This window comes from Caretta caretta, chromosome 7, assembly GCF_965140235.1.
Source record: "Caretta caretta isolate rCarCar2 chromosome 7, rCarCar1.hap1, whole genome shotgun sequence".
Classification (NCBI taxonomy): domain Eukaryota; kingdom Metazoa; phylum Chordata; order Testudines; family Cheloniidae; genus Caretta; species Caretta caretta.
The window spans coordinates 48,651,410-48,676,668 of record NC_134212.1 but is presented as its reverse complement, the minus strand read 5'-3'; the positions used below and the strand labels follow the sequence as shown (position 1 = coordinate 48,676,668).

The window sequence follows — 25,259 nt, the reverse complement described above, 5'->3', positions numbered from 1 at the left end:
GCGGCGGAGCTCAGCCCCCCTCAAGTGCCGAGTCTGGTTTCTATTACACTGCGGTGGGCGGGCCGCCAGGGAGACTGGGAAAGGAAACAATCCAGCCTTCAGCTTCTGGAGACCTGGGGCCTTGACTCGTGCAGCTCAGCCTATTAACTCTTTGCTGGGCAGGGGGCAGCAGGCCTTCCAGGCCGTGCCCAGGGTGCCCCGGGTTGTGCCTGCACTACGCCAGGCGAGGCTGCCCCTTTGCAGTGAGGGCGGGGTCATGGCTGGAGTAAACTGGCTGGCTGCAGCTTAAATAAAACAGAGTCTCCTAGTTTGAAAGATGGCCGGGGGCGGGGCTATGTTGGGGGGGTAGTTGCGGGTGGGGGGGCTGCACCTCTCCTTCCCCATCCTGCCACTGAGTGCCCCCAGCTGTGCATAGCTCTCACTGGCGACTGCTTTGTCCACTCTGGGAAGGGACAGTGACACGGGAGCCTTCGCAGTGGCAGGATTGCCGAGGCAGAGGAGGACACTTTGGGGCAGGGAGCAAGGTGTGCTGGTTTGAACCCAGCCCCAGGCCGGAACTTGGTCCTGTCTGATGGCAGCCCTGTAACAGGAGTTGTAATCCCCGCTAATTGACCCCCTGGTTGGCACATTGGCAGAGGGGGGCCAAGGACGGACTGGGTCAGTGGAGACCGAATGCCGCTCTCTGGTTACAGCACAGAGAGGGAGAGGCCAACAACACTACTGCCTGTCCTAGGGATGATTTCTGGAGCCGTCTGTGGTTGTCATAGCCCAGGAATACCAGCCTGGCCTGGGCACAGCACCATACCCACTTTTGCAGTGGAGAGAGGAGATGCCCTTATGCCTGGGGAATGCCATGCTGCTCCCACCGTACTGGCAAAAAGGGCAGGCCGTGCTAATGACCCTCCTAGATGCCATTTTGCCTGCCAGGGAAGAGGAGCTGAGATTTCAGCAGGTTTCTGAAAAGGGTAAAAACACCCCTGGAACATGGAAATGACAGTGCTCCCCCACCCACCCACCTCTCCCTGTCATAGGACAAAGGGTCTGAAGTGATCTGGGTCAGACTGCATGGGGGCGGGTAGGTGGGGAGAAAACACACACACCCCCATCAGCCCGGATTGGGGTGGGGGGGAAGAGGAGGAGAGTAATTCAGGCTCTTGGCTCACATGGGGAAGTGGAAAGCAAAGGCTCAGGTCTAACCCCTGCATCGCCCCGCACCCAGGAGAGCAAATCCAGGGCCAAGAAAAGCACTAGCGAGCTGTGAAGCCTCCCAGAGCAGGTCATAACCCAGCATCTCCTCCAGAGCCTGCATTCTATGGGCTGTTGCAAATGAATTGGATTTTACAGCTGGTCAAAGGGGACAAATGGGGCTGGCTGGAATGAGACACAAGGGTGGCAGGCACCCGGCAAGCTTTTCCCGGTACAGCCCCTTGTAGGTTTTCCCCATGCAGCTCTGCCAATGCACTGAAGTCCTGACCCACAGCCCCCCACTAGCCCAGCCTGGGGCTCCCCACACCCCACAGCTCTGCCGGTGCCCCTCAGCCTGGCTTCATGGTGCCCTGTCTATCCTAGCCACAGGCCTCTTCTGAACAGACAGCTAAATGGTTGCACTCTGGACAGTAATTTTGGGGAGCGGATGCATCTCTGCTTGGCTGCAACCAGTGGATCTGATTTCCCTAGGGTCGCCAGTGAAGAGGCTGCTCAGAGGCTCCGGCTGGCAGTACCAGTTGTGTGATGAGTGGGGAGGGGGCTCCGGCCTGCCCGTAGCAAGCAGGTCTCAACATCACACAAACCATCTCATTGGTCACCTAAGCTGGGTGGCTACAGACTGGGTGGGTCATTGAAATGGCACCTATGGGCCCTCCAGGGCAGGCTGTGTCGTGCTTGCCCTGCTCCCATCTATGCTGTACCCACTCTCGGGATGTGCCAAGGTCCTTGTGCCCCTCTCTGGCGTTAACCCCTTGCACCATGTGTTGAAGGACAAGGGGGCTCCCCCTCGGGCCAGCACAGGCTCCCATCACACCCAGAACTGGGGTCTTGTGAAGGCCCCCTCATGCAGGCACTGGAGAAGCCAGTGGAAGTCAGGCCTTGCCAGACAGCAGCTGTCCCCTCCTTGCAGCCAGGGCAGGGCACTAGCCCTGCTCTAGGCCCTGGGGAGGTTTCCCCACGCTGGCCTGGGCTGTGTTTGCTTTGGCTGCCCAAGCTCAGCTCCTGCCAAAGCTGGAAGCAGGAGCCATAGGGGTGGGCAACAGGCTGGTAGTGCCAGCAGGGAGCACAGCGTGAGGGGCAAGGTTGGGGCACAGGCACATGCCCGGGCAGCAGGGAGGCCAGCATTGCCAAGGGGAGCTGGGCTGGGAAACCTCCAGGGAGGGAGAGCGCACGGGCTGCTGGGCCTGCCCCATGGACACCCAGCAAAAGGAGCCCATGGCCTTCCCCTTTCCCTTCCCCCGCTTCAGCCCCCACCCCGCTGGCTGCACAAACCCCTCCTTCCCCACTGAACCCTTGCCTCAACCCCCACATAATCCCTTCCCCTCACTCTGTCCCATGGTGCTTTGGGGCATGGTGCCTGGCAGGGGTGGGAGTCAGCACGGAGCCCTCTGTCCCCTCATCTCTCCCATCCCCCCTCTTCTTCCTTCCCCTTCCTCCCCGTCTCTGTCCTGGAACAAGGGGGGCCATTCTTGCAAACTGCACTGGAAGGCCAGCACCGCACGCAAGTCAGGCCCAGTCTCCCCTTTGAAATTATTGGTAGGTAACAAGAGTAAGTGGCAGCCACTCAGCTGCCCTCCCCCTCCTGACCCCATCTCCATCCCATCCAGGCACGGGCCCAAGCTTGGCAAGCTGCTGGGGCCCTTCCCCATGGGCCCACCGTGGCTGCAACGCCTGGACTTTTTCTAACAGGGCTACCGGAAAGCCCTGTCGGGCTCTGTTGCCCCCCGAAAACGTACCCCAAAGCATCATGGGACACACATGCCCTGAAAAAACACACACAAACCTCAGACACCAGGAGTGACCCTGGCAGAGAGGAGCCAACTATGTGATACTACAGCAACCTTGCCTGTGCACCTGCTGGCTGGCACACACTAAGCAGGGCTGGGCTAGCCAAGACTTGGGTGGGTGACCACCCCACAACCCCCAGCTGCTATAGAAGTGGGGTGGGGTACTCGGAGCTGGTGCTGTGTTGCAGGGAGTATAAGTGGGTGCAGGGCTTGTTCTAGAGCAGGGGTCAGCAACCGGCGGCACCAAGCTGATTTTTAGTGGCACTCTGCTGCCAGCCGGGGTCCCGGCCGCCGGCTCTGCTCAGCCCACTGCCTGCGTGGATGAATGGAAGCTCAGGCCAGCAGCAGGCTGAGCGGGGCCAGCAGCCAGGACCCCAGCTGGCAGGGGCCGGCAGCGGGCTGAGCGGGGCCAGCGGCCGGGACCCCAGCTGGCAAGGGGCCGGCAGCCAGAACCCCGGACCGGCAGCGGGCTGAGCAGGGCCAGCGGCCGGGACCCCAGCTGGCAAGGGGCCGACGGACAGAACCCCAGACCGGCAGCGGGCTGAGTGGGGCCAGCGGCCGGGACCCCGGCTGGCAAGGGGCCGGCAGCCAGAACCCAGACCAGCAGCGGGCTGAGCGGGGCCAGCGGCCGGGACCCCGGCTGGCAAGGGGCCGGCAGCCAGAACCCTTGACCGGCAGCGGGCAGAGCAGCTCAGCCCGCTGCCGGTCTGGGACTCCATCTGCTGCCCCTGCTGCCGGTCTGGGGTTCCGTCCACTGGCCCCTGTAAATGTAAAATGTCTTACTGGCACGCGAAACCTTAAATTATAGTCAGTAAATGAAGACTTGGCACACCACTTCTCAAAGGTTGCCAACCCTTGTTCTAGAGTTTCATTACTGGATCTACTTTGGGGGCCCTGGATGTCACTGAAACAGGAAACAGCCCCCTGGCCAGGCGTTAATGGACCACAAGGAAATCTTGGATTTTAAGTGTTTACCAAAGTAAAATTTAGCACCTGGCTATTGTGCTGTGATTTCTATTATAGAAAGGATCAAGACTGGCATGTTTTGGCTTATCTGACAATAATTTGGGGGCCCTAGAAAGTTGCTGGGGGGCAAATGCCCCGCCAGACCCTTCCAGTAGCACCAGGCCTGCAAAGGGGCTCAGTAGGGGGCACGCTCCCCTCAGTCACTGCTGAGCACAATGGGGTGCTCAGGGCGCTGTGTTGCAGGCAGCAGAGGGGGTTATTCAGTAGGGAGCACTCTCCCGTCAATCAGTGCCACTCCCTGGGTGCTGCTGTATTTCAGACCAGCTGTAAAAGCAAGGCCCCTCCCCTAGTGCTGGTCCCAACACAGGGTGATCACGCCCAGGGCCTGGGGCAGTGGTGGTATGCGAGGGGAAGGGTAGCACCCAATGCATGCGCACTGTTTAAGGAGAACACAAAGACTAGTGGGCAAAGACAGCCCCCCTCCCTAGTGGCATCACACCATACCGAGGGGCATGAGACCAAGGGGAAGGGAAACATCCCAGAGCAGCAGGCACCCCACTGAGCCAAGCTTCCAGCGCTCAGATCTGGGGTCTGTCAGCAAGAGAATCCACGGCAGGGGCCCTTCGCCAGGGGTGAGCCATGTAGCTCAGTGCAACACCCTGCAGTGCATGAGCAGGGCCAGCTGTCAGAGATGGGTCTCGCCTCCTGTAATAACCCTGAGCCCCCAGCCACATGGCTTCCAGGGAAACCCCCCACTGTGGTTTCAGCAGCCCCAGCTTTCCTCCTCACTGTTGGCCTTGAACGAGCATGCGGCATTGCAGCACGCAACAAAAACACCCCTGCGTTCCTCCCCAGCGCTGGCTGCATTTCAGCCGCCAGGAGCAGAGAATCCATGCAGAACCTGGCCTGTCAGTACGCAGGGCCACCAGCAGTTCTATGGACACATGTTGGCATGAGGGGGCTCTGGCTAGTCCTGGAGGTCAGGCAAAGGGGCAGGCATCCCATGAGGTACCAGCCTCTGTACATGGAACAAGTCACAGGCTGAATGATAAATGACCTAGCTGGGGGCTGCGCTATGAAGACATGGGGCTGCCCACCACCCCCTCCCTGGCCCTGGAGCTGCAGGCATGACTCACGCCAGTTCCCAGCCCTAGTGCTCCCTCCACAAGCTAGCCTTCCCCGCAGCTGTCTTGTGCTGCCATCCCAGGGGCAAAGGAACCCAGCCCAGCGGGAAGCCCCAGCCCAGCCAGGGCAAGAGTGCACGCCATACAGGAGCAGGAGACCTCACGGGCAGATGTCTCCTTGCCCTGTGCCAGGAGCTAACAGAGGGCAGCTCAGTAAGCGGGGGAGGGAAGGGTGCTTGGTACCATGCACGCTGGCTGTTGAGTCACACACCAGGGGCCAGGAAAAACAGGGAATTGTCAGCAGGGGCGGGGGGGTGGGAGATGGATGGTCCAGACTTGACTCAGCTAGAGTTGCCTGCCTATCTCGGGCATTGTGCCAGCCAAGAGGGGCCCTGCTATACCAGGAGGGCACCCTACACTGGGCTGGTCCCTTTGTGCCAGCCCCAAATCCACCCCATGGAAACCAAAAGCCCCCGGAGCACCTGCCCCAGCCTCCCCCACAGCAGGGCTCGGGAAATGGGGCTGCCCCCTGCTCCCAGGGCAAGGGGGAGCTGCGCCGTAAGCAAACAGCAGCCGCCCACTCTCATTCCGCCTTTAATGGTGAGATAAAGCACTTTGGTTTCTCAGTGACAGAAGCAGGGCGCTGGCTCCTGGCAGGCGTCCGGCCCAGCCCCCGCCTCACCCAGGCATGGAAGGGCATATCCTCCCCAAGTCCATAAACTCTGCCCCCAGGGGGGTTTCCAGACACATACAGCAGTATTTGTCACACCAGGCCTTGCCTCCCCGACACTCCTTTGCTCACTGCATATCCGCCCCACTCCTTACAACAGGAGAAGGGCCCTGCCATCCCCTCCCTCCTCCACACCCCACAAAGCCTAGGGTAGAGCTGGGGGGCACCCCACACCCTCTGTGCAGCTTAGCTCATGTTGACAGTCCCCTGTCCCTCTGCTGAGCTGGGGAAAGGATGATCACCCCCCTACCCACACACCATGGGGCCAGGCTCCGCACTGGGGCACACCCAGCAGTAGGGAAGGAGCTACCTGGCCCTGGGGGATGAAGCCAGTCCAGGGCACAGCCCTTGTATTTCCACACCAGGGCAGATCTCCCCCCGCCGCCCCTCCTAGCTGCGGGCTGCCCCCTATCGCCGCATCACTGCCCAGGAACATCTCCCACCCCCACAGCTGCAAGCACTCTGCTGGCCCGCAGGGAAGGCTGGAGGGGCCTCTCGCCCCCTCAGCAGTGGCAGAGGTAGGGGGCCACCTCCAGTAGATCCGCTACATTGGCGCTAAACGAAATACAAAAGGCTCCTGGGTTGCAAGTCTGTCGGCCCCATAGAGGGGCACGCGGGGCTCTGACTGCAAGTGCCACCTATTGCGCCCATGTCCCTGCCATGCTAAGCACCAGGAGACGGCCTACTGCCACGAGGACCTGAGTAAGGGGCCAGACTAGTCCAAACGGGCCAGGAACCCCAGCACCAGGAGTCCCAGAGTGGCACAGGCTGGGCAGGCTGCACTGTTGTGGGTGCTCAGCTGCCGCTCGCACTCGTCCCCGTGCCAGCCCTGGTAACACTGGCACCGGAAGTGGGTCCGTAGATAGGCGGTGTCAGTGGCAGACAGCTCCCCCTCTGCCCGCAGCAGTGGCTGCTGCCTGTCGGCCTCGCCCCGGCGCCGGATCTGGAAGCTGAGCGGGTTGAGGTGGAGGAAGACGTTGGCGGTGCTGTCCCGGCGCCGGCAGCGCCCCCTGCCCTGGCACAGCGCCTGGCTGCAGCGCTGGGCTGCCGTGGTGACGTTGACGATGTAGTGACCCAGCTCCTCCTCCAGGTAGGCCTTGATGGTCTGGCAGGTGCTCTGGGAAGGGAACGAGGGGTGAGCGAGAGCCAGAGGGCAGCAGTGAACTGACTGCCATGGCAGGCCCTGCTAGGAACCCAGGGGCAGCTCAAGCCCACCAGGGCACACCAACAGCATTGCCAGGCGCTAGCATTGTTCCTTCACCTGCCTTCAGATCCCCAGGGGCTGGCAGCACTATTGCTGCATGCAGGGGGTGGCACTACCCTATGGCCCAGGCTGAGCCAGGAGGCAGAAATGCCAAGCAGGCCAGGATTGGCAGGGCCCCAAGGAGGCAGGCAGCTTCCTCTGCCCCACTGATTGCCCGGGGTCAGGCACCACGGGATGCTCAGACCTCATGGGCACAGACTGGAGCACCCAGGAAGGCCACAACACATGCTGTGCGCAGCCCCTGGCTCACTCAGCACAGGCTGCGGTAGGCAGATGCCAGCAGGGAACCGGGCCCAATCCCATTTCAGTTTTTGACTCCACCGGGGGCAGGAGCAGGACTGTTGAGAGGTGCTCCCCATGTTCGATACCAGAGCTCAGATGGCAGGAGGATGCTTCCCTGCTGCGGGCGAAGGGGGAGCTGTCCTCCCTCTGTACCTACCTGGCTCTTGGTGTAGTCTGCATCGCCCCAGAAGATGGCACCAGCCGCCCCCAGGGCGGCGCTCTCGCCAATGGTGGAGACCAGGTCCGTCTGCGAGGGAGGAATCCAGACAGGGCCAATGGTTAGGGTGGAACCTTGCAGCAGGAGGTAGGCAGGTGCAGTGCCCCGAAACAACCTGCATACTGCTCCCACCTGGATACTCCAGGGGCAGGAGGACTGGCTCATGTGGAAGGGCAGTGCTATAGCAGTCAATCCCCTGCGGGGGTGGGGTGCTCAGACTCCAGCTGGGCTGCACTGGAGGCGTGCCCTCTCTGCTAGTCTCTGAGCAGGGCTAGGCCTGGCCAGGACCGGGGGCCTCCTGGGTGGCGCTAGAGCGCCGCTGTGGTGCTAGAGGCAGGTGCTTTTGGGCACACTAACTTGCCACCTGAGGCCATTAAAGATCCCAGGGTACTTTTCCTGCTAGGCCCCTCCCCCCAATTCTGCTCCCCAAATCCCAGCTCCCTACACTGCACCTCCATAAATGCTCCTCTCCCCCCCACACTCTTCCCCAGTCCAGCTGCCTCCGGGATTCTCCGTTACGTGCTCCACATTGTTGCTGGGTGCTGTTAGAACAGCTGCTGTGCTCCACCCCAGAGGTGGCTGCCTTTCTGGCACCAGGGAAAGCAGTGTCTCCCCCCCACACACACACACACACCCACACCCAGAGTCCATGAAGCAGCTGGGGGTTAAAGGTTGCCAGTTACCAGAGATATCCCAGGGCCACACCCAGCCTGGTTGCAGGCACTTTGTGATGGGGTGGGGTGGAGCATCCCCACCCTGTACTCACATTCCTGCCCCTCCCTTCCTTGCCCCAGGCCAGCATGCATGTTCCTGGGCTGGGCCTGGCCATCAGGGCTGCTGAGACAGCAGGTGGCCTGATGGAACAAGCACTGAAAGCCAGGCAGGAGGGAAGCGTCTGGGAGCCACCAGCAGCCAGGGAAATGGGCTGAGAGCACCAGAGGTGGGAGGCAGGGCATGTGTGCAGCTCAGCTCCTGCCTGGGATGGGGGTGGGCGGCTGCAGGAGTAAGTTGCCTAGCAAGTGGGACTGGTGGAGCGACTGAGAACCGGGCTCCGAGCAGCCTCCCCACCCATGGCCTTGCCCACTTACCCAGCTGCTGCAGCCCTCTGAGATCCCAGGCCTGGGCTCCCTGCACACAGCTCTGCCAGTGCCCCTCAATCCCAACCCACAGCCCCTTGCTATCCCCGCCCTCGGCTCTCCCCACACAGCCCTGCCAATGCCCCTCAATCCTGACCCACAGCAGCCCCCTGCTATCCTAGTCTCACAAAGGGGTTGTAGCCTATTAAAGTCCCTTCACATCACATTCATCCAAACTTGGAGCCAGCACTGAGAGGTTAGCGCAGGGGTTCTCAACACAATTTTTGGTGGCCTCAGAGTGTGACCACCAACTCTTGCTAGTGGCCACAGACACTTTTCCCTAAAATATTTAAATATGCACATCTACACATCCAAATCAGTCACTTATTTATGTAGGGTTGGTGGGGTTTTTGCAGACTCAACAAAAATAGTGCTGTGAAAAGTGGTATTTGTCTGTTGGTTCATATCACTTTTCCCAGGAGACTTATTAGCTAGCTGGGAGGCTGAGATATTTGCATGTTTGTTAATATCACTTTTCTCAGCAAGCCCCAGGACAAATTAAGGCCTGGATGATGGGGGGCAGGAGGGGTTAGAGGGGGAGGCAGTGAGGACCTGGGGTGATGGATGCAGGGGAGACAGCAGGGGCCCAAGGCAAATGGGGGAAGGGGGTAGTAAGCCTGCATGCCTGGAGCCGGGGGGTCAGTGCCCACGGCTGCATGGTCAGAGCCAGGGGCCGTGCAGCTGAAGCTGGGGGTCAGAGCCTGCTGCCACACAGCAGGGGCTAGAGGTCAGCACCAAGGGCCAGCTCTGCAGCTGGAACCTGGGACCAGAGCCAGTGACCGGAGCCCGAAGCTGGGGTCACATGGCCAGAGCTGAGGGTTGGCACCTGCAGACCCATGGCCAGGTTCCTGAAGTCCCACCACTGGAGCCTGCTGGCCAACCACCCCAGGGCTGAAGTCTGAGCCCCACCAACCCCTATCAAGGGGGGGTCGAGAACTCACTTTGCTCCTGCAGCATTGGGGTACAATGTCTCCAGAGATGGTCCAGAGCACTGCAGCCAGGAACAACAGGGAGGGAGGGGGAAGAGGTCGATTTCCCCACCCCTTCACTGCCCAGGAGGCTGTTGTAGCCCCACAAAAAGCCCCTGGTGGCTGCATGTGGACTAGTGGATATGAGAGCAATGTTGGGCTGGAAGGCACCTCGAGAAGCCATCAAGTCCAGCCCCCTGCGCTGAGGCAGGACCAAGTCACCCTAGAGCAGCCCGGACAGGGGTTTGTCTGACTTGTTCTTAAAACCCTCCAGTGACGGAGATTCCACAACCTCCCTTGGAAGTTATTACTTTGTCCTACTGTCAGGGGCTATGGAGAACAATCGATCACCAGCCTCTTTGTAACAGCCCTTAACATGTTTGAGGACTGGTATCAGCTCCCCCCTCAGTCTTCTTTTCTGAAGACGAAACTTGCCCCAAATTTTTAACCTGTCCTCACAGGTCAGGTTTTCTAAACTTTTGATCATTTTTGCTACTCTTCTCTGGACTCTTCAATTTGTCCCCATCTTTCTAAAGTGTGGTGCCCAGATGAGGCCTCATCAGTGCTGAGCAGGACAATGTCCTCCCACACGACACTCATGTTAAAACACCCCAGAATGAAATTAGCTTTTTTTTTTTGTGGGGAGGGGCGGGTGCAGCAACTCTACTGCATCCGTTTGATCCACTCTAACCCCCAGACCCCTTTTCAGTAGCACAGCCACCTGGCCAGTTAGTTCCCATTTTGCAGCTGTGCATTTGATTTTTCCTTCTTAAGTGTAGTACATTGCCCTTGTCTTTGTTGAAGTTCATCTTGTTGATTTCAGACCAATTCTCAATTGGTCAAGGTTGTTTTGAATTCTAACCCTGCCCTCCAAAGGGCTTGCAACACCGCCCAGCTTGGTGGCCCCTGCACAGTTTTATAGGCAAACTCCCCACTCCCTCATCCAAGTCATTAATGAAAATATTGACTAGCTCTGGACCCAGGACTGATCCCTGCAGGGCCCCACTAGATGCACCTTCCTAGTCTGACAGCAAACCCTGGAGTACCATCTTTCAGCCAGTTGCGCATCCACTTTATCATAATACTATCTAGACCCCATTTCCCTAGTTCCTTAGGAGAATGGCCAGCAGCCGGCTGCCCTGCTCCATGTCAGTGCTGTGCCTAAGCCACTTGCCAAACACCAGCACCAATGCCTCATAATTAGCCCTCTCATTGCCTCCCTGAGGACTAGTGTGTCCATGTTACAGAAATGGAAACTGAGGCACAGGGACAGAAGATGATTTATTCAAGGTCAGAAAATTTAAGTGCCAGCAGTGAGAATAGAACCCAGGAGTGCTGGCTCGCAGTCTCTTCTTCTAGCCCCTAGAACCCACTCCACAGCCAGAGCCAGGAATAGAACCCAGGAGTCCTGGCACGCAGTTCCCACTCTAGCCATTAGAACACCTGGCCCTTCCTCCCCTGCACACAAGATCAGGCCTCTCCTCTAAGAGGTGAGCTGCACTCTAGCACCAATGTATGTACCCCAGAAAGAAGCAGCCTGCCACCTACAGAGACCCCACTCCCATCGCCCCAAGGACCCCTCCGTCCCCGGAGCACTTCCCATGGGAAGCAGCCCCAGCCAGGAGCCGCACTCAGCAGGACACAGGAGGAAGCATTTAGGCATGTGCTGCCCTGGCAGACAGCAGCAAAGGAGGCCGTAATCACCAAGAGCAGGGGGGAATCTGCCCAGCTGGGGTCATGGTGTCCTCCCACTTGCCTCCACCCCCTCAACATGCCCAGAAGGCCAGGGGTGGAGAGCCCCCTGCATACCGCTAGGAACTGCCCAGCTGTGCAGGACAGCATGAGGACCCCGAGAACCTCTGACTCCCAGCCCGCCCCAGAGAAATGGCTTCGCAGCCCCAGCCATGCTAGCAGCTGGCTTTGTGCAGGGCCCCCTGGACTTCTACTCAGCCACTAATGGGGTGCTGTGCCCAGCAAAGCTGGCACACTGAGCGTTAGATGGGCTGATGGGTGCAGGGGGCCTCTGTGGCCCTTTCACCCCCATCTCAGTAACCAACATCCCACAAAAAGAACAGGAGGACTTGTGGCACCTTAGAGACTAACCAATTTATTTGAGCATAAGCTTTCGTGAGCTACATCCGATGAAGTGAGCTGTAGCTCACGAAAGCTCATGCTCAAATAAATTGGTTAGTCGCTAAGGTGCCACAAGTCCTCCTGTTCTTTTTGCGAATACAGACTAACACGGCTGCTACTCTGCAACATCCCACAGAGTCTCTGTGCAGAGAGGTTTCCTATGGGGCTTGGCTCAGCTTCCCTCTCCCAGTGCCTGCAGGGTAGGAGTGCAAAGTGGAGCAGGGCTCAGACCAGAGTCCATTCACACAGGTTCTGTTACAAGGGGGCCCTTTATACAAAACTGCTGGGAGACCCCACATCCCCCATGGTACATCCTCAACAGTTAGAAAAGGAGATTGTTGCCTCCTACCCCTCCCCCATTGCTGCAAGGGGCTTGGTGCCTGCCTGCCTTTCCCTGCCCGCCCACCACCTGCTAGCACCCGAGGCTCCTCCATGCTCTGCTGGAGGAGCCCACCCAGGGCACAGCCCCATCCCATCAGGAGGGAGGTTGATGGAACTGCTCTCCTGGAACCACGGAGCTGCACTCGATCCCCGTATCGGGCTGGCAACAGGAGTGGGCCAGATCTAACACTCCCACCCCTGTCAGCCCAACAGCACGGCTTGGAGCCCCACACAGGACAATGGGGCACCCCCCATGACAGATACTGGCCTCTGCCTGCCTGCTCGCAGCTCGGACATGCCCCTGCCCCACAGGGAGAGACTGCAATGGTTTCATACATTAAGCCATTCTTGGGTATCTGCAGGCCCTGCCACTAAGCGTCAGGCATGGATGGGCCAGAACAATGGCACCAGCACCACCCTCCCACTCCTGCCTTTCGTCCCCCACCACAGCCACCTCCCCGCCCATCATGCTGCCCCCTGCAGGCTCTTGTAGGGACAGTTACACCACAGGGCACCAGGAAACAGACTTCCCAATGGAGATCCTCGGTACCGCAGAGGGCATCCTGTGACAGCATGGACCTTCCACGCTGGGCAGTGGGGGTTGGCTAACGGGGGCATAGTACAGGATGGGATAATTTCAGACTGCACCCCACCACAGCTCTGTATGCCCCCCCCCCCCCCAAATGGGACCTTTCCCCCACACCACACCTGGGGCCCAGAGAGCTCAGGCACTGGATTTTCACCTGAGCTCTTGAGAAAAATCTGTCTCTAGCTGATTTGCCTATGCTCAGGCAGGAGGGCTGGGAATGGAAGCCAGGAGTCCTGGCTCTCAAACCCATGCTCGTCTTCCGGCTGCCTCCTGAAGCTGGGCCCTGTGGGGCGGGATCCAGAAAGGGGAAGTGGCGGCTGTCAACCGGCAGTTAGCCTGCACAGTGGCAGGGCCACGGCTCCCATTTCAACAGCTGCACTCCCCCCACCAGCCGGGGCATTGTAAGGTCAGGAACTCATCCCCAAGCCCTCCTCAGCCATGGCAACGCTGGGCAGGACCAGGGAGCTGGAGTGTGATCTCATAGACCCACCTGGCTAACACAGGAAGATTCTCCCCCACCCCACCTCCACTGCCCAGCCTTCTCTCCTCCCACCACAGCCTGCCAGGAGGGCCACAGAGCAGCCCTGTCCCAGCTCACTTAGCTACCACCATGCAAGAGCCCTGTGCCAGCTGGGCATAGGGCTCTTGCATGGTGGTAGCTAAGTGAGCTGGGACAAGCAACAGGGCTGCTGGCAAGTCCACTCAGATGCAGAGGGGCAAGCAGGACCGGGACCCTGCTCTACCCCATAAAGTGCCACCAGGCACAGCTGGGGTTGAATTTGGGGAGCTGGTGTTTAAAGCCTTGGATGGTGGGAAGAACCAGTTCCTCCCACCCTCCGTGGCAGAGTTCACATGAGGCCTGGAAAAGACTGGAAAGTCTGTTCCCTTGGTATGTTCTGGTGCCTTTGCTGTAATATACTGGGAGGGTGTATGATCACACTGCCCCCTAGTGGTGAGCCCACTCACTACCCTCTCCCAGAGCCAGAGAGCTAGAGGCCTGGGAAGAAGCAGGGTAAAGCCCCAGCACCTCTGGCAGAAATGGGTCGGTCCCTGGGGCACGGGCGCCGCCTTACCCTGCTCAGCACATCCAGCTTGCGGCTGTAGGTGGGCCTGGTATAGACGAAGACGGGCAGCGAGTAGCCGTCGTGGTGCTGGTGGGAGATCCGCAGGGCCTCCATAACCCGCGAGCGCACAAACTTGCGGCCATTCTCGGAGGAGGCCAGGACCTGGTCTAGGTAGATGGAGGGATAGAGGGCTGTGCTCTCCTTCCAGAGCCAGGCCAGACGGTCATTGCGGGTCTCCTCCACGTCAGGGCAGCGCCCCGTGTAGCTGTCCGGGTTCTTGCTGTAGTCGTGGTTGTAGCAGTCCGGGAAGAGGTAGTAACCCCACAGCTGCTTGGGCCGGTAGCTCTTGGCGTGCTGCAGGGTGAGGAGCATGAATTCCTGGGCCGAGCTCTCAAACTCATACTGGGCCTCCTTGTTCACCAGGTCCTCCTGCCAGCTGGGGTGCCGCAACAGCACCAGCTGGCGGGAGTTCTTGCGGTAGACGTCCTTGTTCTGCCAGTTGCGGATCCAAATGGGCCGCCACTCCTCCCAGTCAATGACAGCCAGCCCTTCCTTGGCCTCTGAGCGGATGTACTTGCGGATGCCCTCCTGGAGCCGGTCCAGGTGATCCGTGAGGCTGCTGTTCTGGGGGACACCCCCGTTCACAGCCACCTGCTGCTCGTCGTAGTAGGGGTAGCGGCCCAGGCGCTCCTTGTAGAAGATGGTGAGATTCTGGTCTACGAAGCCCTCGTTGGGAGAGGCCTGCAGGTCAAAGAGGCTGAAGTCCAGCTGGACCTTGAAGCGAGGCCTGCAGTCCTGGGTCGGCGCATTCCAGGCCACAATGAAGGGCTTCTGGGTGAAGAGGGGGGCAAAGGTTGGCTTCTCGTCCTGCCCACGGCTGCTGGTGACAGCAAGGAGCAGGAGCCATGGCACTGCCAGCGTAGAGCCTCCCCGCATTCTCTCTCGCTGGGCTGCTCGGTCACAGGATGGCTTCAGGTCACAGCCTGCCGGGGGAAAATGCTGTAAGAGGGGAGGGCAAAAGGCACTCCCCCACCCTGCTAGCAGTAGAGCTCTGCCAATGCCCCTGAAACCCCCCTACTGGCCCAACCCCACAGACCCAGCTTTGCCAACGCCCCCCCAATCCATCGAGGTACTCCAATGGTCTACCACTGGCCCCCTTGGGAGCGCCTCACAAGCATTCGTGCATCTCTGCTCTGAGCTGGGGACAATACAGAAGGGAAACTGATGCTCAAAGCTCAAGTGACTGGCCTGAGGCCACACAGGACGACTGCAGTGGAGCTGGGAACGGAACAGAGATCTCCTGCCTTTCAGCCTAGTATCTTAGACCCCAGACCAGCCTTCCTGCCCCGAGAGCCCAACCTGTGGCAGCCTCTGTTGTTCCAGCCCTGGAGCTAACTCCCAGGGCTCTGCCACCGCACTTTGGTCCTGACCTGCCGCAACCCACCTGAGCGCAGTACAACTGGATGGACAGCAGAGACTCGTCCTTAGGAGGGGAAGCTGCCAGCCACAAAACCCTCCAGCACCAGCAGCGGTACAGGGCTGAGAGCAGTCCCAGGCCCAGGTCGGTCAGCACCGCAGGCTGAGCAGCCTCCCCAGCCCCAGCCAAGGGCCGGCTCCAGAGCTCAGCTCCAGTGGTGCAATTCCAGCACAGCTTTCTTGACAGTCCCCCCAGCAAGAGCCGGGCCCCACCACACAGCAGGCACGTAAACTCCCTGGAAGGGAGCTTGCAACTTAGGGCCTGGCTCCGATCTCCCCCACACGTGGCGCCGACCGCGACCACTCGGGTCGAGTCACTCCGGATTGACGCTGGCGATAAACCGGAAGGATCAGGCCCCACGCCGGAGGTTTGAAGCCCTGAAACATCCCAAGAATGTGCGGGCCTTCGCTTATCAGCGCAGCCGGTGGGTCGGACACGCTTTGTTCCCGACCGATCCCTCCCTCTCCCCCTGTGCGACCCCCGCCGCAGCTCCGCCGAGATGTCCCAGCCAGGCCACCTTTTGTTCGGCAGCTCCGCGCACTGAGCAACAGGCTTCGCACGAGCTGCGGGGCAGCGCGAACTTTTTTCCATTGCAATAGCCTGCGAGGCCAGCCGCTCGGTGGGAAGCAAGCGCCGGAGATCAAATAGCAAAGCTGGGGGGGGGGGGAGGAGGGAGAGAAAAATGTGGGTGTCAGCAGAGCAAGCGCTCGCACAAAGCCGCGCAGAGCAGCCCCACGGAGCAGAGCTGCAGCGAGGACAGATCCGCTCCCAGCCCGGCCGGCCGGCCGGCGAGCGGCACAAATCACCGCACGGCGCAGAGCCGGGAGAGGGACTCCGCGGAGCGGCGCGTCCGGGACAGAGCCGGGGCTCCCCAGAGTTACCAGCTGCCCGTCGGCCCGCCTCGCCGGACCCCCAGCCAAGCCGCACGCCGGGATCCAGACCGCGAGCTGCCGGAGCGGGGCAGGGCGAGCGGGGGAACAGGGGACCTTTCCCAGCCACCCGGGCTCCGCTCCAGAGCGGGACGCTCGCCGGGCCGCGGAGGGGCTCGGCAGCCCCCGCGCCGGAACCGGGGCCGGTGGGAGCGCTCCACGCCCCCCGCCCCGGTAGCTGGGAAAGTTCCCTCCTCGCCCAGCCCCGAGCGGGTCGCGGCCGGGCGGGCCCCAGCAGCTCCCCTGCGCTCCGGGCGCGCACTCACCTGGGCTCAGCTCCCCATCACCCCCCGGCCAGCCCCAGCGAGCCCCTTTAAAGGGCCACGAGCCCAACACCACCCCGCTCGCCGCTGCCGGCCTCGGCAGCCCCTTTAAAAGCCCAGCGGCTGGAGCGGCCCAATGCGAGCCGGAGGGGAGGGGGAATCCCTGTGGACCCGCCCCCCCCAGGGAGGCACCGGCTCAGCGCGCGAAGCCGGCCGGAAACGGGAGGGAAGTCCTGCGGTCCCTGGCTCGGTCTGCGCCGTTTCTAACGCTCCGTGGCAACGGGGACCGTTATTTTTATGTGCACTAGTCCTTACCCCCTTCCCCAGTCGGCAGGAACCACTTGGTACAGCCCGGCGGGCTTGGCATGCCAAGCGCCGCTTGCTACTGAACTGCAGGGGGCGGCGCGCGCCGGGGCAGGGCGGGGCCAGGGGAGCGGCCGGGCTAACGGAGCCCGCACAGGGCGGCAGTTAGGGGAGCGGCGAACTGCTGCAGCGCCGGCCTCTGCCCACAGGAGGGCGCTGTGGGGAGGTGGAGAGGGTCACTGGCTGGGGGGGGCTCCCAGCTACTTCAGCCCCAGCCTCTCCCAGCAGGGGGTGCTGTGGGGAGTGGGGCAGGAGCACTGGCTGGGGGGGGTCCTGGTTACTCCAGTTCCAGCTTCTCCCAGCAGGGGGTGCTGTGGGTCGCAGGGCAGAGGGCGCTGGCTATCTCTGTGTGTGGGTCCCGGGTGCCCCAGCCCCAGAGTCCTCTGCGATTCCAGTGTTCGGAGCCTGTTTTCTCCGGGAGCTGCAGACAAGGGGGCGGGCATGCCTGCTGCCTTGCCCTCGCCCAGCGGGAGTTGGTATAAGGCAGGGGTTCTCAAATGGGGGGTCGGGACCGCTCCAGGGGGTCGTGAGGTTATTACATGGGGGGGTCACAAACTGTCCGCCTCCACCCCAAATCCCGCTCTTCCTCCAGCATTTATAATGGTGTTAAATATATAAAAATGTGTTTTTCATTTATAAAGGGGGGGTCACACTCAGAGGCTTGCTATGTGAAAGGGGTCACCAGTACAAAAGTTTGAGAACCACTAGTATAAGGATTGACTTGGGAGCACTGGCTCTCTGATCAAGTCACAAAGCGGTTGTTATGTCAACGGCTGGGAATCCCTTCGAACATTTGTTTCGTTATGGACTCTACATAAACATCTGCTGGGGGAACAATGTCAGCCCCAATGAATGGCCATTGTCTCGGGAGGGCCATTTTCCTTCCCAGGAATGCGCCCGCCAGTCTGCTGGGTTCAATGGCTCCCCCAGAGCTCTGGCAACTGGCTGCCAGGGCAGGGCTTGGCATGCCAAATGGCTGGCGCGTTCCAACCAGCCGGCGTTCTGGAGCCCTTCCAAAGTGCCACTAGAGCTCAATCAAAACCAGCTCTTCAGAGCCAGAAGGCCAAGCAGCTGGATCTTCTCCCACCACGAGGTTATTTGCATGTTCTCATGATCGCAGAAGCCGACAGCACTCAGGGGTTCAATGGGGCTTGTCTGAGTTTGGCGGCTGGCTGGTGTACGGTGCCATCTGGGGAACCTGCAGACACAGGATGCTGAGCGATCAGCCCTGGTTGAGTTCAGCTGCAGTCGTGGGTCTTCCTTGTCTCTGGAAATCAGCTTCTATCTAACTACATAACAGAGCTCCTGCTTCCCCCATACCACTGGGCCCGTGGGCCTCAACCCTATCCCAGAAGGGCCTTGAGACCCCATGGTGTCCCAGGTCTCTCTGCTGAGTGCCACCACCAGGGACAGCAATGGTGCTTGTCAGCTCAGGATGTCTCTAAAGCTTTACACTTTGCTTGAACACTCCTTTCTGGGAGCCCTGGGCTATGAGCAGGAACATGGGGGTTAAAGAGACAGTGCCACACGCTGGATTCCTTATTGATTAAAGCCTCCAAAAAGTGCCTTCAGTCACCTACGGCACTGGGGACTGGGATGGCTCTGGGGATGGAGATGGAGTCTCTCACCTCTAGGTCCCTAGTTCCATAACCCAGCCCAGGTCAAAGGAGACCAAAGAGCCTTGGCTTGGGGTGGCTGATGAGTGGCCTTTTGGCTATGAATTAGATGGGGAGGGATGTCCCAGTCGATTTCCAAATGGGCTGGTATCTACGTGACACCCACTGCCACCAAACCTGCTGGCACTCCCAGCAGCGAGACCGAGGACTGAGTCGGCCAGAGGGTCCCTCTGCACTAGTGAAATGGCCCACAGGCTGACCAAGGTTGCCCACTGCAGATCCCTCCTGATCCATCCAGGATTGCTGTTGCAAATGGGGATAGTAGGACGAGATCATTGGGGACACTGTTACAGGGTGCACGACCGGGCCCCAGTTCTCAAATGGTTTGGGCCCATCTACAGTAGCAGCTTCCCTCAAGGTTAGGGTGGGTCCAAGGGGAACGTATTGAATGCTTTTGCTGGCCTCCAGCGGATGCCCCTGTCTCACACATAGAGGTTGGTCTCTGCGGGGTGGGGCTGAGGCATGCAGGTTATATGGGGGCTGTTTGCCCTGCCGCTGCCCATGCTGTATCTTGGCTGCAAGCAACCAGAGGCCTTTGAGCTCCAGGGCTGTCGCCACAGCCCCAATCTCACACCCCCACAATCGAATGCAGTTTTATGTTTGCACTGCCAGCTGGCCTGGGCACCTCCCCTTCCTTCCTCCACTGGGTTTGCAGGGCACCAGGGGAATAACCTTGGGGCTTGCTTTTAGCCGGGCCCTGCTTTTCCAGTCACATGTGAGCCACTTACAAGACACTGTGTGTAAAGTAATTAAGGGCTTGTCTATATGGGGAGTTTGACCACATATGCTTAGTCCAGAAGTGTCTGCTTCTGGTTTAGCTTAGCTCCCTTTGGCTGTCCACATGTGGGCTTACAGTGGTTTAAATTCACTCCTTTAGCTTCTACTGCTAGAACTTCCCGAGTGCACGAGTCCAGACAAGCAAACAGGATGAGGCCAACTAGTGACAGCTGGGATAAGAAACCCCACCACCACCACCACCACCTCTCCCCACAGGGTAAGGTACAGAAGATCCACTCCCACCCCAGCATTACTCGCTGGTTACACAAATGGAGGGACACCTTAGGGCTTTTCTTAACAAGCAGCCACCCCACAGACAAGCACTGCTACCTCCCCACTCTTTCCTGCTCCTGCTGGGAGAGACCAGATCCGTTAACTGGGAGCTCCCCACATACCCAGCACTCCTGCCCCTCCCCACAGTGCCCCCTGCAGGGAGAGGCTGGGGCTGGAGTAGCTGGGAGCTCCCCCAACAACGAGCGCTCCTCTCCCACTCCCTACGCCCCTGCTGGAAGAGGCTGGGGCTGGTGTAGCCGGGAGCTCCCCCAACAGCCAGTGCTCCTCCCCCACTCCCCACTGCACCCCCTGCTGCGAGAGGCTGGACTGGAATAGCTAGGAGGTCCCCCCCACAGCCAGTGTTCCTGCCCTGTTCCCCACAGCACCCCCTGCTGGGAGAGGCTGGAGTAGCTCGGTGCTCTCCCCACAGCCAGTGCTCCTGCCCCACTCCCTACAGCAGGTGCCAGAATCATCAGGGCAGAGTGGTACCAGCAATGCCCTCTGAGCAGCAGCGGGTGGGTTCTGGCAGTGCATGCCCATCATGTGAGGCCCAAGGCCAGGGAATAACAACAGGGAGGAGAGCTACTGGATCATCCGGTGCCTTCATCCCAGCTGAGACGGATCTCCAGCGGCAGAGGAAATGAAGGGCGGCTGATCTGTAATCCGATCACAGCCCCCCCACCCCTGCGCTGGGGAGGGTCAAGGGGGTGAGGCCCAAGTGGGAGGAGGGGGAAGGGGAAGGCACTGGCCCAAGCTGGGCTCTGCAGTTCGGGGTGGGGGGTGAGCTCCCAGTGGGAGGAGGGGAAGGGGAAGGCACTGGCCCAAGCTGGGCTCTGCAGTTCGGGGTGGGGGGTGAGCTCCCAGTGGGAGGAGGGGAAGGGGAAGGCACTGGGGCTAGGCTGAGGCAGGGGCCAGGCCAGTCACACAATGGGGACTCCCGGAGGAGCTGGCTGTGGAGCTTGGGGCACTGTTCCACAGGAGGGCTCAGGAGGCAGCAGTGGGGCAGCTCCCAGCAAGGAGGCCGGCCAGCCCACATTCCGGGAGCTGCGGGCTTTGCCAGCCCAACCCCAAGCCCCGCACATGAGCATAGGCAGCCAATTCAGGGTGGATACGCACCACCAGCCATGCCAACCACATCTGCACTTCCCCGCCCCCCCTCCCAGAGCTACACCCCACCATTACAGGCCCCAATTCCCCCCTCCCCCCATTACAGACCCCAAATCCCCCTGTCCACCACCCCCACTACAGACTCCAATTCCCCCTGCCCACCCCCCATTATAGACCCCAATTCCCCCTGCCCACCCCCCATTATAGACCCCAATTCCCCTGTCCACCCCCCATTACAGACCCCAATTCCCCCTGCCCACCCCCCATTATAGACCCCAATTCCCCTGTCCACCACCCCCGCCCACCCCCATTACAGACCCCAATTCCCCCTGCCCACCCCCCATTATAGACCCCAATTCCCCCTGCCCACCACCCCCATTACAGACCCCAATTCCCCTGTCCACCACCCCCGCCCACCCCCCATTACAGACTCCAATTCCCTCTGCCCACCCCACATTGCAGACCCCAATTCCCCCTGCCCACCACCCCCATTACAGACCCCAATTCCCTCCACCCCATGTTAGGCCAGGTCTCTTCAGGGGACAAGGCTGACTGTCACTAGGGGATGCCGTTCTGCCTGGTGGGCTGCCCCGCGGGTGTAACACTGCGCAATGGCTGCAGCGTAGGATTATCATTCCATGCCTCCTTGCCGGGAACAAAGCAAAGCAACCCAAGCTGGGGCTGATGGAGGAGATAATACACACAGCCCATCCGGCTTCTTGATGGGCCCGGAAATCCATGTGCCTGGGATGAGGGAACAGCCAGGAAGAAATGCAGGAAGCCAGGTGTGTTCCAGGTTGGAAGCATGAGACACTCACCAGCAGTCCAGAGGGGAGAGTGAAACAAGGCCTCCTCAACACTTCCACTCCCCCCAGCCAGCACTCCTGCCCCACACCCTACAGCGCCCCCTGCTGGGAGAGGCTGGGACAGAAGTGGCTGGGAACTGCTCTGGGTCTAGCACTCTCACTTTTCTGGACAGTGCCTCCTCTGTTTTAGTCCTGGAAACACTGTAAATGAGACAGTTGTCCCCAGTACAGAGAACTGAGCTAGAAAGTCCCTGCTAAGTACGCTGCTCTGGATACAGAACCAGAGCACACACACACGTCCCCCCCCTTACTTTCCACAACACTCAAACCACAGCCTGGGACCCACAGCTCCTGTATCCTTCCAGCTACCAAGTCTCATGTTATCACACTATCAATATAGATTGCAAAGCCCTTTGCAAAGGTGGGGGTCACTATCACCATTGCACAGATGGGGAAGCTGAGGCACTAAGCGTTACCCAAAGACAGAAAGCAAGTGGGTGACAGAGCCAGGTCCTGAACCCAGCTTCCCAGGGCCACATCCTACTCACAGGGTCTTGCTGCCACACACGGCTCTAGTGCATTGCTGCTGTAGCATCTCAGCTCCAGCTGATCTCTGCTGCACGTCATGCAGTCCTCAGCTCTACCCGAGCAAGAAGCTCTCTCCAGAACCTCTCACTTGCCTGCCCTCACGGTGTCCGAACCTGCTGCACCATTGATCAAACCGCCTTCTCATTGACCCTTGGGGCTAGTTGTTTCAAGCACTGGCACGTGGGCAGCCAAAGTCCCCACCTGATGGCTAGTCACTGGCTTGTGTGACATGAGTTTGTGGGGTGTCAGTCCCATGGGCCCGTCACAATGCCAACAGCCCACCAGCTTTTAGTCGCTGCAGAAAGGCTGAGGACTGACTGGGCCACGGACCCAACCTCCCTGCTCACCCCAGAGGCTGAGGCACCTTGGCAGGGAGCGGTGTGTGAGGTGCCTGGCACTGCTTCTGCCCATGCTAGGCGTACGCTGGCAAACACAGTTACCATGAGACTCCCTGAGCAACGCCCTTGGATCAGATTCACCCTCAGCAGTGTAAGGTCCTAGCCAGGACTACTCTAAATAGGGGAGGTTTCTGCCACACACCTGGCATGAAGGAGGCAGGGCACTGAGTAGGTGTTCACACCCATCTAGATGAGCACAATGAACATTGCAGGTCACTGGATGTTCTACTCCCCTCTGGGACAGCTGGCCGGGGTGCTTCTAGCACATGGCACTGACAGATCCCCCCTCACGCTCTGGATTAGTGCATTAAGTCTTGTCTCCTACCCCTGGCATTGGGGCAGGATCAGATCTTTTGCTAGCCTCCTGTGGCCCCTCTATAGGTTAACACTGGCTGTGTCCTTGCACCACACGTTGGAGGGAGTCATAGCACTTTGTGGACATTCATTTACTCACAGAACCCCTCTGGGAGACCAGTCAGTATCATTAGCCCCATTTTATAGATGGGGAAACTGAGGCACGGAGAGAGGAAGTGATCATGCAGCAGGCCAGCAGCAGAGCCAGGTCTAGAACCCAGCTCTTCCAAGGCCTAGCCCAATGCTCCAGCCACTAGGTAACACTATCAGAATGAGCATGTGATGGAGCTGGGAATAGACCTCAGGAGTCCTGACACACATTGCCCCCCCCCGTTCTCACTGTTCGATTCCCCCACCACCACCACTTCCCTTCCAGAACTGGGAAGAGAACCGAGGTATCCCAACTCCCTGCTCTTATCACTCCTTTCCTGATCTCATTTCTATTGCTAGGTTCATCCCAGCCCGTTATTCTCTCCAGGTAAAGCAGGTCCCTTCACCCTCCCACAGTATAAAAAACTACTCACCCACCTGGCTTAGCTTTCTGTGGCTCCGGGTGGCAGCCGCAATGTTGGCACAGGGAAGGGTGTGGTAGAGAGATCGGTCCACACTGGGGGAAACCCCTCACAGATGGCTGCACCCAGCGAAGGAAGGGAGAAATAAATGAATGACGGAGCTGGCGAGGAGGAGAGTTTTGACCCAGGCAGGGGATCTCCGAACAGTCCAAAGGGTCCGGATTGGACAAAGATGCTTCCTGGGCTGTGCCGTCCCAGGGCTGGGATTCCAGGGGCTCTGTCTCCCAACGTCTCTCTCTCCTTCTCAGCTCTCCTAGGCTCGGTCCCCCGCTCCAGAGGTGCACACTCTCAGTCTCTGCAGTCCAGGGAGGTGTGCGCTCCCCAGTTCTCACCCGCCCCAATGGAGCTGCCCTATGTGCCTTAGCCAGTGCCCACCCCTTTGTCCCCCTAGACTCCCCCCTAGCTTGGAAGGCCTTTCTCCTGGAACCGAGCCTCATTTCCTGCTGGCAAATGGAAAGGAAAGCTGTGCAGTTCCTGCTCAGCAACCACAAGGCCTCAGAAAGCTCAGAGATGGGAGGAAGGGTGGCTCAGAGGTCAGCAAGGTCTCAGGGGATCTCCCCCGCGTTCGCTTCCACTTGCAACCCAAGGCGACTGCTGCTGTTCCATCATGCACCAGCCCAGTTTCCCCCAACCCTGCCGACGGGGCAAGATCGGGGCTTAGCATGGGCTGGATCGAGCGCTGCTTCCCATCCTGTTCTGATGTTGCCACCTGCCCCACCCAAAAAGGAAATACTGCAACAAGAGTCACCCAAAAGCTCTCCAGACTCTTGGCTCCAATGTGCACCTCTCCCAACCTGTAGATGGCACTGCAGAGCAGCTGGGCCTGGCACAGTGCCCCCAAGCTGTGCTCTGTGGGTGTGTCTGGTACCACCAGGATGTGTCGGAAGGTTCTGCTCCCCTTGAACGATTCTTCCTCCGCTTCTGGGTCTGCCTGACTCCAGCAGGACTGGAGAGCACCGTCTGCGGGCGAGGGGACCGGAGCCTGCACTGTTAGAGGATGCCAGAGAGACTAGCCCCCATTGCCCCCTAAGCTGAACTGCCCGTAGGTGCAGGGCCAATACAGAAGCCACATTCTGGGGCTGGCGCAGAGGCCCCTGGCCAGCTGTTCGTGGAACACTGGCGGGTGTGCTATGGAGATCTGGCGGGGCACAATGGCGCAGGTGCCCCGTCTTCTTTACAGGTGCTAAACCCCATAAAGGATGTTAGAAATGCTCAAAGACTTTCCCAAAGGAGCACATGCCGGAGCTGCCCCAGAGATGTTCTGCAGTCACCAGTGAAGTGGGGGGTGGGGAGATGTCTCCTGGGCCCAGACTGAGGCTGTATAGGGAATTTGCAAGACCCTGGGATGTGTCCTGAGTTGGTGTCAGGGGATTTGATCCTTGTCTGGGCTGGCCTAGAATTGGTGGGACTCAGTATGTGGCAGATGGGGGTGGGGCAGCTGTCTTCTCAGGCCTTGTTGCCTTAGAAGGGAAAATTGCTGGAACTCTGCAACTGTAGCTTTAGTTCCAGTTTGTTCCCAAGCATGGCACAGTTACAGTTCAGCGCTAAGGAGCAGTTGCCCGAGGGGCTGTTTGCTATTCCTAGACCAGGGTACACGAGTGCTGCCAGAATCCCTCAGCTAGCAGGGGGATGCGAGGGGCAGGCGAAGGAGCAGCAGGACAGAACCAGCACAGTGCTCCCGGGGAGCATCATGGCTGTGTGGTCCCAGGGAATGCTGGCATTTAGGGGCGGGGGGGGGGGATTTCCTCTGCCTGTCACTGCACCGCCGCTGAGTGCTTGGGTTGCTCATGGAGCTGCTGGATCAGCCCTTCGGTGCCTCCCGTTTCCAG

At 59.8% G+C, this 25,259-nt stretch overlaps 1 protein-coding gene across 4 annotated transcripts; it reads right to left on the bottom strand.

Annotated features, from left to right (window-relative positions):
- Positions 1-5,664: 5,664 nt before the first annotated feature.
- HYAL2 (hyaluronidase 2) lies at positions 5,665-23,759 on the bottom strand. Of its 4 annotated transcripts, none has more exons than XM_075130632.1 (4): positions 23,383-23,759; positions 13,857-14,830; positions 7,517-7,606; positions 5,665-6,930 (listed from the first exon to the last, which is right to left on the bottom strand). In XM_075130632.1, exons 2-4 carry the CDS (start codon positions 14,781-14,783, stop codon positions 6,529-6,531), a joined length of 1,419 nt encoding a protein of 472 aa, XP_074986733.1. In that variant the 5' UTR covers positions 14,784-14,830; positions 23,383-23,759; the 3' UTR covers positions 5,665-6,528. The 4 variants fall into 4 exon arrangements, with proteins under 4 accessions (XP_074986733.1, XP_048714536.1, XP_048714534.1 ...); XM_048858579.2 differs by having other exon boundaries at positions 23,387-23,759; XM_048858577.1 differs by lacking the exon at positions 23,383-23,759 and adding an exon at positions 16,520-16,619.
- Between the last annotated feature and the right edge of the window lie 1,500 nt (positions 23,760-25,259).